Source organism: Budorcas taxicolor, chromosome 19 (assembly GCF_023091745.1).
Source record: "Budorcas taxicolor isolate Tak-1 chromosome 19, Takin1.1, whole genome shotgun sequence".
In the NCBI taxonomy this organism is placed as follows: domain Eukaryota; kingdom Metazoa; phylum Chordata; class Mammalia; order Artiodactyla; family Bovidae; genus Budorcas; species Budorcas taxicolor.
In genome coordinates this window covers 27613609-27627464 of record NC_068928.1, presented here as the reverse complement: position 1 = coordinate 27627464, position 13856 = coordinate 27613609, and the positions used below count along the sequence as shown (strand labels likewise).

The following is a 13856-nucleotide window of genomic DNA, read 5'->3' as shown; positions in this document are numbered from 1 at the left end:
CTCTGAAAAACCTCAGGTGCTGATCCATTTCTTAGAGTCCATTTTCCAGACTCATCGCCCCACCTGGGTGGACTGTCCGCAGCTTCTCCTCACTGTGTTCGACACTGAGGAGCACCAACGAGTCCAGAGGCTCAGGAATGGCTCCAGGTCAATGCCCCAGGGAGTCAATTAGAGGTGGAGAACTGGGTATGGGAGGCCTTCCCAGAAGAAGAGGCCCATTGAGACCCCAGCACCAAGGGAGGGAGAAAACCGGCTGGACAGGTATCAACAGGCCCTCCTACAGGGAGTAAAAGCCAGGGCTAAGAAGTCTACCAACATGGCCAAGATCACTGAGGTGCTGCAAAATACAGATGAAAGCCCGGCTGACTTCTACGAGAGGTTATGTGAGGCCTTCATCCCTTTTGATCCTGGAGCCCCTGAGAACCAACGGATGATAAATGTGGTCTTTGTGGGACAGGCCCAACCAGACATCCGGAAGAAATTACAGAAATTAGAAGGGTTTTTGCAGGATAAAACGCCACAGAACTGCTAGAAATAGCTAATAAAGTTTGTTGATCGCGACCAAACAGCATGGCAAGGAGCAGAAAAGAGGATGAAGCAAAAGCTGCACTCTTGGCAGCGGCCCTGTCAAAGCCTGCACCCCAGCGGGGCCACCTCATAAGTCAAAAGGCCCAGACCTGAGAAAGAGGAACTCCATCAGCCATGATCAGTGCGCCTATTGCAAGGGGAAGGGACATTGGAAGAATGAGTGCCCCAGCCACCCCGAGAAGAAAACCAAAGCAGCAGGCCTGCCCAGCCAATATCAACCCGAGCCACCCAGTGCTAATCTGATCAGGCTAGCTGGAGCAGAATCCGACTAGAGAGGACCAGGCTGTCTCCAACTGGGCCCCCAAGAGCCTATGGTCAGAATTCAAGTAGGGGTCATCCAGTGGACTTTATGGCGGATGCCCGTGCTAAACATTCAGTGGTCACTCAACAAGTACCCCCCTTCTTGGGAAAGGAAACCACTATCATCAGGGCCACTGGCGCTCAGACCCACAGGCCCTTCTGTGGTCCTTGATGATGCCAATTAGGGGTCCATGAGGTAGTATTGGAATTCCTCTACTTACCTGACTGCCCTGTCCCCTTGATGGGAAGAGACCTGCTTGCCAAAATGGGGGCCCAAATTTCCTTCTCTGCCAAAGGGTCAGCCCAGCTAAAATAAACAGGACCACCCTCATCTTTGATTATGACTCTTGCACTATGGAGAGAAAAAGAATGGTGCCTCTATTCCTCCCCTCCAGAAGAGAGGACCATTCCTCCTGAATTAGAGACTGAATACCCACTAGTTTGGGCTGAGGAGAACCCCCCCAGGCCTAGCAAGCATCACACCCCCATTCTGATTGATCTCAAACTGGGAGCTTAGCCTGGAAAACTGCGACAGTACTTAACTCCCTGAGAGGCCCAACTGGGAACCCAGGCTCATTTAGACAGACGACTCCAACACGGACTCCTGATAAAATGCCAGCCACTCTGGAACACCCCATTGCTGCCTGTAAGAAAGCCAGGGACACACGACTACCATCTGGTTAAGGACCTAAGGGCTGTAAAAGAGTCAACAATTACTCTGAACCTGCCAGTGCCCAATCTGTACATCCTACTAGGACTGATCCCCTCCACAGCTGAATGGTTTACCTGCTTGGACTTAAAAGATGCCTTCTTCCACCTCTGGGTCGCACCTGTCAGCCAACCACTATTTGCCTTTGAATGGGAAAACCCATCTACAGGAAACAAGGAACAGCTCACTTGGATGAGGCTTCTCAGGGCTTCAAGAACTCCCCTACTCTCTTCAGCGGAGACTTGGCTGCTGACTTGGCTAAATTTCCTGGACAAGAGTTAAACTGTGCCCTGCTGCAATATGTCAATGACCTTCTGCTGGCCAGCACAACACAGGCTCAATGCCTAGAAGGAACAAATGCCCTCTCTCCCTGTTAATGGAAGCTGGGTACCGGGTATCAAAGAAAAAGGCATAAATCTGTAAAAGACAAGTCAAATATCTAGGTTTTAGCATCATGCAGGGCCAGCAGATGCTGAGAACTGAAAGGAAGCAAGCAGTTTGCCCCATCCCTACCCCTACCACTTGCCAGAAGGTCCGTGAGTTCCTGGGAGCAGCAAGGTTCTGGAGCATATGGATCCCCGGATTTTTCAAACTTGGCCAGACCCCTGTATGAGGCTCTAAAAGGAGAAGAAAAGGTCCCCCTTGAGTGGGACCAAGCCAGGAGGCAGCGTTTCAAACAGTTAAGGTCAAACTTTCCGAGGCCCCAGCCCTAGGACTTGCTGATGCAACTAGAGAGTTCAACATCTTTGCTCATGAAAAGAGCAGAAAGGCCTTGGGAGTCCTAACCTAAGAATGTGGACCTTGGTAAAGGCCAGTGGCCTACCTGTCTAAACAAATTGGTTCATTCACGGCTGGATGGCCACCCTGCCTCTGAGCACTACCCGCCAATACCTTACTGGAGAGGGAAGCTGACAAGTTAACGCTGGGGCAACACCTCAATGTTAAGGTCCCACACTCAGATGTAACCCCGTCAGATTACAGAGGCCACCATTGGCTCACACATGCACAGATGACTCAGTATAAAAGGTTACTATGTGAAAGTTCGCCAGTAAAACTGGAAGTTGTACAAATTCTAAACCTAGCTACCTTCCTACCAGACAAGGGCTCTTGGACCACAGCTACTTAGAAATATTAGATGAAGTATTTTCTAGCAGACCAGACGTGACTGATACACCACTCCAAAACCCAGACCTGTTCCTATATACTGATGGTAGCAGCTTCATGGAGACTGGGAAAAGGATAGCCAGGTATGCATGGTGTCTGACTCTGAAGTGGTAGAGGTAGAGGCGTTTCCTCAAGGATGGTCAGAGCAGACAGTGGAGCTGTGGGCATTAATCAGGGCGCTGAAACTCAGCCAAGACCGGCAAGTCAACACCTATACAGACTCACGGTATGCTTTTGCTACTCTACATTTTCACGGAGCCTTATAACAGGAAAGAGGACTCCTTACTGCAGAAGGAAAAGGGATCAAGAACCAAGCTGAAATCTTGAAGCTCCTGGAGGTAATATGGGGACTGAAGGAAGAAGCAGTTGTCCACTGCAAAGGTCACCAGAAGAGGGGGGACCCAGTGGCTAAAGGGAATACCAAGCCAATGCAGTCGCCAAGCAGGCTCCCTGAGGGCAGCTGCCAGACAAACCAAAAGTCCTGTTAGCCCTGGAAATATCAGTTGCCCCCAGGTACTCTCCGAAAGAGGAGAAATGGATAAAAACGGAAGAGGGAACCAAGGCCAAGACGGGATGGTGGATCACACAAGACCACCAAGTCTATATTCCAGGGCAGCTACCCTACAAGCTGGTCCACCAACAACATGAACTGACCCATATGGGCAAGACTGCCTTCAGTTCAGTTCAGTTCAGTCGCTCAATCGTGTCCGACTCTTTGCGACCCCATGAATCGCAGCACTCCAGGTCTCCTTGTCCATCACCATCCCCCAGAGTTCACTCAGACTCACGTCCATCGAGTCAGTGATGCCATCCAGCCATCTCCTCCTCGGTCGTCCCCTTCTCCTCCTGCCCCCAATCCCTCCCAGCATCAGAGTCTTTTCCAATGAGTCAGCTCTTCGCATGAGGTGGCCAAAGTACTGGAGCTTCAGCTTTAGCATCAGTCCTTCCAAAGAAATCCCAGGGTTGATCTCCTTCAGAATGGACTGGTTGGATCTCCTTGCAGTCCAAGGGACTCTCAAGAGTCTTCTCCAACACCACAGTTCAAAAGCATCAATTCTTCGGCGCTCAGCCTTCTTCACAGTCCAACTCTCACATCCATACATGACCACAGGAAAAACCATAGCCTTGACTAGACGGACCTTAGTCGGCAAAGTAATGTCTCTGCTTTTGAATATACTATCTAGGTTGGTCATAACTTTTCTTCCAAGGAGTAAGCGTCTTTTAATTTCATGGCTGCAATCACCATCTGCAGTGATTTTGGAGCCCCCCAAAATAAAGTCTGACATTGTTTCTACTATTTCCCCATCTATTTCCCATGGAGTGATGGGACCAGATGCCATGATCTTCGTTTTCTGAATGTTGAGCTTTAAGCCAACTTTTTCGCTCTCCTCTTTCAATTTCATCAAGAGGCTTTTTAGCTCCTCTTCACTTTCTGCCATAAGGGTGGTGTCATCTGCATATCTGAGGTTATTGATATTTCTCCTGGCAATCTTGATTCCAGCTTGTCTTTCTTCCAGTCCAGCGTTTCTCATGATGTACTCTGCATATAAGTTAAATAAGCAGGGTGACAATATACAGCCTTGATGTACTCCTTTTCCTATTTGGAACCAATCTGTTGTTCCATGTCCAGTTCTAACTGTTGCTTCCTGACTTGCATACAGATTTCTCAAGAGGCAGGTTAGGTGGTCTGATATTCCCATCTCTTTCAGAATTTTCCACAGTTGATTGTGATCCACACAGTCAAAGGCTTTGGCACAGTCAATAAAGCAGAAATAGATGTTTTTCTGGAACTCTCTAAGACTGCCTTAGAGACCTTGCTACTGCTGCTGCTGCTGCTAAGTCACTTGAGTCGTGTCCGACTCTGTGCGACCCCATCCCTGGGATTCTCCAGGCAAGAACACTGGAGAGGACTGCCATTTCCTTCTCCAATGAATGAAAGTGAAAAGTGAAAGTGAAGTCGCTCAGTCATGTCTGATTCTTAGCAAGACCTTGCTAGGTGGGTACTATCTCATCGCTCGCCTGCCCATACTCTGCTCTTCTGTCTTCCAGCGATGTGCAACCTTTTTACAATACAAAGCTCACCAGGGGCCTAGCAGGCCGGCAGGGACCTAACATTGTGGACTATCCCCATTTGAGGATTCGGAAGTGGACTTCACTGAAATCACTCTGAGTCAAGGATTCAGATACCTTTTAGTTTTTATCTGCACCTTTTCGGGGTGAGTGAAGGCCTTTCCTAACTGAACTGAGAAAAGAAGAGAAGTAACCAAGGCACTCCTGAGAGACACTGTCCCCAGATATGGAATGCCTCTGACCATAGGGTTGGACAATAAACCGACATTTGTAGCCAAGACAGTACAATAGGTGGCAAGGGCTTTGAAGACCCAGTGGAAATTGCAGACTGTCTACCATCCCCAGAGCTCAGGGAAAGTAGAGCGCATGAATTGAACCCTCAAACAAGCCCTAGCTAAACTATGTCAGATGAGCTTATCTTTGGGTAGACATGTTAGCCGTGGCCCTCTTGAGGGTGAGATGCTCAACCCAAGCAGGGCTAGGACTCTCACCACTTGAAATCCTGTATGGACTATGGCCCCTGCTAGTTAGCTTAAGGAGAGATGCCAGAGAACTGAGGGACTACATAAGCAGCTGCCAGGGTTAGGACACACCATCTCTCAAATATGTAAGTGGGTAATATAGAATTTTACCCATATCCTTAGGCATAACAGTACATCTCCACCAACTAGGGAACCAAGTATGGGTAAAGGACTGGAGAAAAGAGCCTTTAAGACCTATGTGGAGAGGGCCCTATTCTGTAATCTTAAGCACCCCTACTGCTCTCAAGGTGGCAGGAATAGATGTTTGGCTCCATCATTCCAGAATCAAACCTGCAGGCCCAACCAATAGCTGAGGGAAGTGGGAAGCAGCCCTCAATCCGGAGGAACCCTTGCACCTGACCTTGAGAAGAAGGAAACAATGACCCCAAAACCCTGCTCTGGCCACACTGGAAACTGGTCAGTCAAAGTTATGGCTGAAGCTTGAGGAACTGGCAGGACTGGCGAACAACAGATGTACTGGTTATTAATTGGACTGGGATTCCTCCTACTTATTTGAAATAGGACTCTACTCTGTGTCTCCCCTTGAGTGGACTATCATTCAGAAACTTTCCTTCTGCTTTGCCTACCTCTTCATAGCTCTTATTTTTTGGAGTCTCCTACTGTGATCAGCTTAAATATGAAAACAGCATATTTTTGCCTTATAGTTCTGTTAATTTGTAAAATCCCCTCCTCATCTGAGCGTCAGGATGACTATTGTGAATGTATGGAATCTTTCTACCATGAGAAACGGGTCCACTGATTCACTTACTATACATACCAACCGGCCACATGATAGTTCAGCTTCTCCATGCACTAGGGAAGGGAAACATTACTGGAAGGGAATAATTAAAGCCCGCAGTGTGAAAGGCCTAATGTGCTATGGCATCCCAAGACAGATGGCCTGCTGGACTCAACAGACTCATTCTGGGATGTCAGATGGGGGCAGGAAACAGGACCAGGCTAGGAAGGAAGGAGTTGAAGAGATGGTTAAACGGAAAGGCCTAAACAGACATAGCTAAAAATATCAGAAAGACTGCCCATGTCCCGGTTCAGAACTGGAAGGGATGGGACATAAACAGCCTCTTTGGAGGATGGTTCTCTTGGCTAGAAGAAATTAAGACAATTATCAGGGTAGTCATGGTCATGCTCGCTGGATGCGTGCTTATGCCTCGTCTCATGCCCCTCCTAGTCAGCACTGTAAAAAGTTTCATAGAGACAGGTGTTGAAAGAAAGATGACCACTCAATTACTACATATAAGAGGATACCAGCTGTGAGCAGATGATGATATTCTCTGAGGCTGCAGATGCACCCTGAGTATCAAGAGGGAGGAATGAAGAGGAGAGAAAAAATAAACTAAAATAGTTGCTTAAATTTACTGCTATGCTCACTGCTCACCGCTTCTGCTTTGGTAAACTGGCCTGCTTATTGCTGCTCACCACCTCTGCTTCTGTGAACCGGCTTGCTTATTGTGTCCCCCAAACTGCTTAGGCAGGAAAGTCACTAGGACCCATAAGCCTGTGCCATATAAAAGATACCCAGAACAAAGCCCAGGTGCTCAGCCTCGGGAGGCAACTCCGCTGTGCCTGCACCAGTGCGGAATAAACCTTGCTGTTCCACATCTCCGAGTTTTGCTTGTCTCTTTCCTTTGCCACGGTTTCTATAACAGGGCCACTGGGCCTCATTCTTCACTCTTGAGGCTTGTCACAACCCACCGGACAGGCAGCTCGTTTACACCCCTCGTCTCCTTCCTGAGGGGCCACTCCTGCTGGAAAGAGCACGGTGGGTGGGTGAGAGATGCTGGGCCAGTTTAGAGGACCTAAACAGAGACCAGGTGTGGAAAGGGCTGTGGATAATTCCCTACCATGTCTTACATCTAGACATTTAACAAATATAGGTATAGACTCGACACACCTAATACATTTTGGGTCTAGAGGTAGGACAGGAGCTGTTATGTCACACGCATGAGGCTAATCCTTAGGTAAAGTAGTACCAAGTCCCTGCGTACCGCAGGTGCCGCCCTTGCCCACTTACTCTCCTTCCCGCGAAAGAAAAGCCAAAACAAAATAAAATGCGTAAGCCTTGTCCTTTAGCCCTGTGCCTGGGATCAGAGGTTGAGCCCTCTTCCGGCTGCCAGGGTAGCTACTCAACTCTGGGTCAGAGCTAGGTTTCGGCCCGTCTGAAGCCACCACATGAAGCGGCCCCACAGGGCAGCGTAGTGCCCTCCTCCCGGGTTCCCAAGCTTGCCCCACCTCAGTCAGGCCTCGCCTGCCAAGGAACCCTGGTCTGAACCTCAGTTGCGAGGAGGGGGTTGCTATCACGGTTCCCAGACCTCCTTTTGGATATCCACTCGCAAGGCAGAGGGTTGAGGATCAATTCCCACCACTCCCAGGATCCCAGCTATTCACACTGCCTCCGACCTGCACTTGCTCTTTCTGATTTCCAACCCCCCTGCTCCTTCCAAATGCTCAAGGCTGCTCAACCCGCACTGGGACGTGGGAGCAGGCTGGGACCTGGGGCTGCGTGGGGTGCGGACAGGTTGACGGCTTTCACCGAGGAGGAGGATGTGTTGGCTGAAGGGCGCCTTAAAGGCCAGGCGGTGGGGGCAGGGGGACGGCGAGGACCTCGGGCAGGGCTGGGGTCAGACCCGGTGGGCTAGTGGTGGGTGTAGGGAGCCCTGCCACCAGGCTCAGGGTTCGCAGGCAGCGAGGGAGAGGCTGGGGCCCTGCGGCGCCGGACCCGCCACCTGGCAGGCCGCGATCCCCGCCCTCGGCGCCCCGCCCCCGCGGCCCGGCGGCCGACTAGTGGCCCGCCGCGCCCCGCCCCCGCCCGCAGTGCCCGGATGTGGGTGACGTGCGGCCGCCATCTTCCCGTCCCGGGCAGCCAGCGCCAGTCGGAGCCAGCTCGAGCCTCCGCTGCCGCCGCCATCACTGCCGCTGCCAAGTCCTCCGCCCGCTGCCCCCGCCATGTGAGTCGGCGCCCGCACCTGCACCGGCTGGCCGGCACTGGCCGCCGCCCTTAGGCCCAGGCCTGGGGAGGGCTCGGGGTTCGACTCGCGTCCCCCACGCGCCCCGCGTCCCGAGACTAGGCCGGCGCCTGTGACTGCGCGCGGGCATTAGGAGAGCCCCGCGTCCCGGGCTGGCCGCGCGGAGGCTGACCGCGAGAGGGAGCGGACTCCCCATCTGGCCGCTCCGCCTCTATCATCGCTGCTGGGTCCACCCCAGACCGTGTCTGTGAGGTCGCCCTCATTTGACAGGCGGGGAAACTGAGGCCCGAGGGGGAGGGGGCCTCCCTCAAGGTCACGCAGCAGCTCGCCCGCGGGGCTGGAGGGAGGCCAGGGCTCGCATCGAGTGGCTTTCTACCCGGCAAGAAGGAAGGGAGGGACGGATGGAGGGACAGGCGGATGGGCGGAGCCCTGGCTGCGGGGCCAAGGGCTGCAGGCCTTGGTTCTTAATCCGTCCCTGCCCCTCAGGTCGGCTACCGCTGCCACCGCCCCCCCTGCCGCCCCGGCTGGGGAGGGAGGCCCTCCTGCGCCCCCTCCAAACCTCACTAGTAACAGGAGACTGCAGCAGACCCAGGCCCAGGTGGATGAGGTGAGTGGAGGTGGTGGTGTCAGAAACAGTGGGAAGGACCCTGAGGGTTGACAAACCGATACGGGGGTCCATCTTGGGTTGGGGGGTGATGGCAGTTCATGTTTGGGTACGAAAATATACCATGGCCCGTCCTTGTCAGCGTGCAAGTACGGGAGGGCCCGTGGGGATGTTGGCCTGGCTAACCTGAGGTGTTTCACCCTGGGTGGGTGCTCTGGTGAACGGAAGGCTGCTTGAGGCTCGGTAAATAGAGGGTGGTGCTGTGACATCTGAGCAGTGTGGATACCACATGCCCCTGCTGTGTGCTGCTTGCATTTCTCTGGTGTGCTAGGCATGTTCTGTATATGTCCTTGGCATGTTAGCCAGGCCACATGATGCCTGTTCCCTGTGTAAGCTCATGGTGGGTGGAGGAGTGCCCTTTGAGATGGGCCTTGGCACACACACCCCTGCCTTGTGGGCCTTCCCTCAGGTGGTGGACATCATGAGGGTGAACGTAGACAAGGTTTTGGAGCGGGACCAGAAGCTGTCGGAGCTGGACGACCGTGCCGACGCCCTCCAGGCGGGGGCCTCCCAGTTTGAAACTAGTGCAGCCAAGCTCAAGCGCAAATACTGGTGGAAAAACCTCAAGGTAAGGGTGGAGGCAGGCGGGAGGACAGGGAGGAGGTGGGGGGTGAATGGGAGTATCCTGGTCTGTCTCACTGAGCCTCCCCCTCACCCCCAGATGATGATCATCCTGGGAGTGATTTGCGCCATCATCCTTATTATCATCATCGGTGAGTAGGGTGGGAGTGGCTAGGGCCCTTTCATGGAGAGGGTTCCCCTGCGGTTTCTGGGTTTTGAAGGTCATTAACCTAGATTTTAGTATTTAGGAAAAAGTATATGGTTGCCAGTAGCAGTTCTGATTCATCTAGAGCCCCAAACCTTGAAGTTGTTTAGCTTGCACTTTGCCTGATTCTGGGCCATTTCTGTTAAGATTTTCAGAAACAGGAAAGCTGGTGGATCCCCAAGGCGCCCTTGAGGCCCTGTTAGGCCTAAGAGCATAATAGACTGGGAACCTGGAATTGGGGAGTGGGAGAGCAGCAGAGACTGAGGGGCTTGAGAAACAGCTTGGAAGCAAACCACCCCGTTGTTTGAGAGCTGTGGTCTCAGAGGATTAGGGATCTGTGGCCCCAAGGCCATACCATGGAGTTGAGGAGACCTGGGAACCAATCTGTGTAGACTCCTTGCTTTACAGATGAAGAACCTGAGGCCAAGAGGGGAAGGGATGTCACCTAGCTGGGAGGTGGGGAAGGTGGGAGCAGGGCTGGGCTGACACACTGCTTTCTCTCTTTCTCTTCCTTCTCCGTCGTCTTCCTTCTCTTTCCCTCTCCACAGTTTACTTCAGCTCTTAAACCCCTGAGGAGCCTGCCCTGCCCAGAGAAGGGCCTCTCCCCCCAACCCCCAGCCGCTCCTCCACCTCTCAGCCATATCTTCCAGCCCCACCTCCCCCGGATCCGTGTGTGTGTGTCGTGTGTGTGCCCCCTTGTAAATAGCCAGCTGTTATTTATACATATATAATATTATATATATTTGGTCTGTTTGTAGTTTTATTACTAGAAGATTTTTTCCAGTTGTCCTTAACACCCCTTCCTGAGGTTCTCATCACTTCCTTTTCCTCTTTCCATCCTTCCCTTTCCCTCTCTTCTTGACCAACCCCAAGTCTCCTTCATTTGCATCTGCTATGCAATAGTCCCTCTTCCTCTCCTTCCCTTGGATTTAGCTGATCCTTCCTCCCACCCTGGCCTTCCCCATACCTCCACCCCCACCCCCCCACCCTCACCCCCATACAAAAAAGACAAAAAGCAACTGTCCAGGCTTCCCTAGGTGCATTTTCTTTGCATCATTGGGAGGCTCTGAGACTGGTCCCTCTTGGTCCTAAGAATCCCATGGTCTTCTGGGAGCTTCCAGCATGTTAATTAGCATCCATTTGCCTACTGACATTCCTTTTGGTTTCCTTTCCCTCCCATCACTTTTCTGTTCAGTCTTTCAACCTGTGTTTCTTTTTTACTGAGGATTTAGTCCCTGTTGGTCCTTGTATCACACTTTCATTTGCATGACATTACTTGCAGGTGGTGGGGAGCCTGGGCTTTTGGGGAGCCAGGCTATTCTGGCCCCCAGAATCGCCCTCTCCAGCCCCTCTAGTCCAGTTTGCCTCCCCATCCCAGTTTTCCAAACCTCTTGTCCCTCCTTTCCCTCCCCCCAGCTGGTGTGTAAGTGTATTGGAGTTCAGTGTGTTATGATGGACCAATAATTCTGCCACTTGGAGTCTCTCCCCACATTCCTGCTCCGCAGTTTTCATGTGGGGCGCTTGGCTGACATTCCCACGGGGTCTCCCTTCCTCCTGTCTGCCTGATCTGCCTCCTCCTCCTCCCACCAGGAGAGTTGGGGGTTGGCTGTAATCCGATCTGTTTTGGGAGAGGTGGCTACAGTGTGTGTGGGGGTCATCACTGCCTTGGGGAGGATGGGGCAGGGCATCACCCCCCCCAAATCCTGCCTGAAATCTCTGGCCCCACCCCTGCTGGGGGTGGATTGAAAACCCTCCCTCATATGGGGGGGTGTTACCCCATCACTGCCCAGCTCCTCTGACTGCCCCCCTGAATTTAGGGCGGGGGTACTAGTCACTGCCAATATGCGTATGGGACTTACTGGAAGATGGGGACTCTTGCCCCTCTCCAGGGTGGTCAAGCCCAGAGAGAGCTGTCTCCCCCTTGTGTGAAGTGATAAAGAAACGGTCTAATGTCTTTTTAAATGGCACAATTTTAGGGGTCTGAGGGTGAATTCCCTTAACCTGCCACTGGAGGGGACCCCCAAACTCTTTCTTCTCCCCACACTTGAGGTTTTTGTGTGGAGGGGGAGCAGGGAGATCTAAGCTGTGGTGTGAAAGGGTAGGGAGAGATGCTGGGGGTGGGGGTGCTGTGTTCTAGACACCCCATATTATCCCAGTATCCCCTGCCCCCCTTCCCTCACCCCATGCCCCCAATTCTGTGGCGCATCCAGATTGTGAAAATGTACAATAAATGTGTAATGAGTAACCAGGTGGTGTTCTAAGATCTTTTCTTAACCAGTGGGAAGGATATTGGATCTGCAGGTATAACCGGAACGTTGAGAGGATACATCTGGAAGAGACAGTTTTGCCAAGGGGCCTGACCTTGGGCAGGCCAGGGCAAAGGCAAAGTATGATTCTCAAAGTGGCCACGAGGGGGCACAAGGAGTTGGTAATGGAAAATGTTCATGATCCCAGTGTCAGCATGGTGAACCCTGACACTGGAAACCTGGAAGCATGACTTCCCAGCTTTCCCTGCTCTCCCGTCCCTGAGGGCATACTCCACTTTACTGGACCCCTTTCTACTCCTTGATGAACTCTCAGATGCTTTGTCTCTCCCGTGGTCATTTATTCCTAGGCCTGAAGTAGATGGGCAACCGTGAAATTTCTCTCCCTCATTCTGACTAGCACAGTGCCAGCATTCAGGAGGAGTTCATAAGTACTTACTGAACAAAACCTCTCAGGGAGAGCCAGCCAAGTGTGGTGTGGAGCTGACTAGATGGCCTGCCACCCCTGCTCTGTTGCGGCTAGATGGCCTGCTACTCCTGTGCTCTGTTGTGGGACTGGTGACCCTAGACACTGTACTGAACTCTTTTAACTTCCACCTCTGTGCCACTCATGATGTGGCACCCTAGCGTCCCTGCCCACAGGCACTTTAATAGTACGTGGAGAGTGCTGGAGGGCCCACTTTTCTGGGCTGCAGCATGAGGATTGAACAGCACAGGAAATTTAGTGTTTCCCAGACTTCTGGGCTCCTAAGAACTACCAGGAACACTTTTTAAAATGGATTTTCAGGCTCCTTCCCCGGACATTGATTCAGCAGTTGTAAAGGAGCCAGGTGATTCTTCCAGTTAGGTATACAGTCATCATCATGTTCACTTGTCAAGGGCTTAACTATTTTTGAGATAGTGCTCAGGGCCTATTCGCGCTTCATCTACTGAGTGATTTACAGGTTTAGGATTACCGCAGGCCTTAGGACCCACTTTCTTTATCAGGGACCTGATAGGAGGGTACCAAATCTTGACCCCATTAGAAACTAGCGTGTTAATCCGGACCGATTATGTAACCTCTTTGTGTCATTTATGAAGCAGTAGGAAGTTAAGTCAGCTGCCTTCTCTCGAGTTTGTCAGCAGTGCACCTCGTGGCCTACAAAAAATAACCTGGAAGGTGGCTATCGTCATCATTATGACAGGGTACTGAGACCCGAAGACTTCACCCAAACGCTCCCACCTTTCAGCTTCAAGGAGCTTCAGAAACCCAAGTCCGAAGTCCCAGCGCGGGGGCGCTCTTGTCACGCGCCTGACGGCTCACAAAGTGCCCCTACCAAAGCCACCACCGGTCACATCTGCGCATGAGCAGACTCGACAGGCTTTGGGAAGAGTGTCGTCAAGGAAAATCCCCAGCTTCTAGGTAAACAAGTTGCCGCGTGAGATCGCCCGCACGTGTCCTCTACAGCTCCGAGACACCTCAGCCTATGAGAAAATTTGAAGGGCTGGACTGGCGTTTGCGTCACCGATCCTAGGCAGGTCGTGGGGCAGGCAATGCTGCCACAGCCAATAAGGACTTTGGAGGTGGGTGGAGGCGTGGCTTTCGATCAGACTTCCAATTAACGTGCTAGGGCGGCCCCTCCCGCACGTGGATCTGTCACTGCTTGTTGGTAAACTGACCAATGAGAAGATGACGGAGGCGGGCGGCGCCAATAGTGGCAGTGCGGAGCCTGGGTGGCCGCACGCGGCGCGGGGCATGGGTCGGCGCTCTTAGGCCAATAAGCTTGAGGGGCGTGGCGTCCTGGTCGGCGGGCGGACCTGGAGAAGCGAAGTACCCTTGATCCTAG

At 52.4% G+C, this 13856-nt stretch overlaps 1 protein-coding gene across 1 annotated transcript; it reads left to right on the top strand.

Moving 5' to 3' along the window:
- The first annotated feature begins 8189 nt into the window (after positions 1 to 8189).
- Positions 8190 to 12003, top strand: VAMP2 (vesicle associated membrane protein 2). Its single transcript, XM_052657326.1, has 5 exons — positions 8190 to 8318; positions 8823 to 8943; positions 9410 to 9568; positions 9662 to 9713; positions 10315 to 12003. Coding segments are annotated over exons 1-5 (351 nt in total). The 5' UTR covers positions 8190 to 8316; the 3' UTR covers positions 10332 to 12003.
- Positions 12004 to 13856: the final 1853 nt, after the last annotated feature.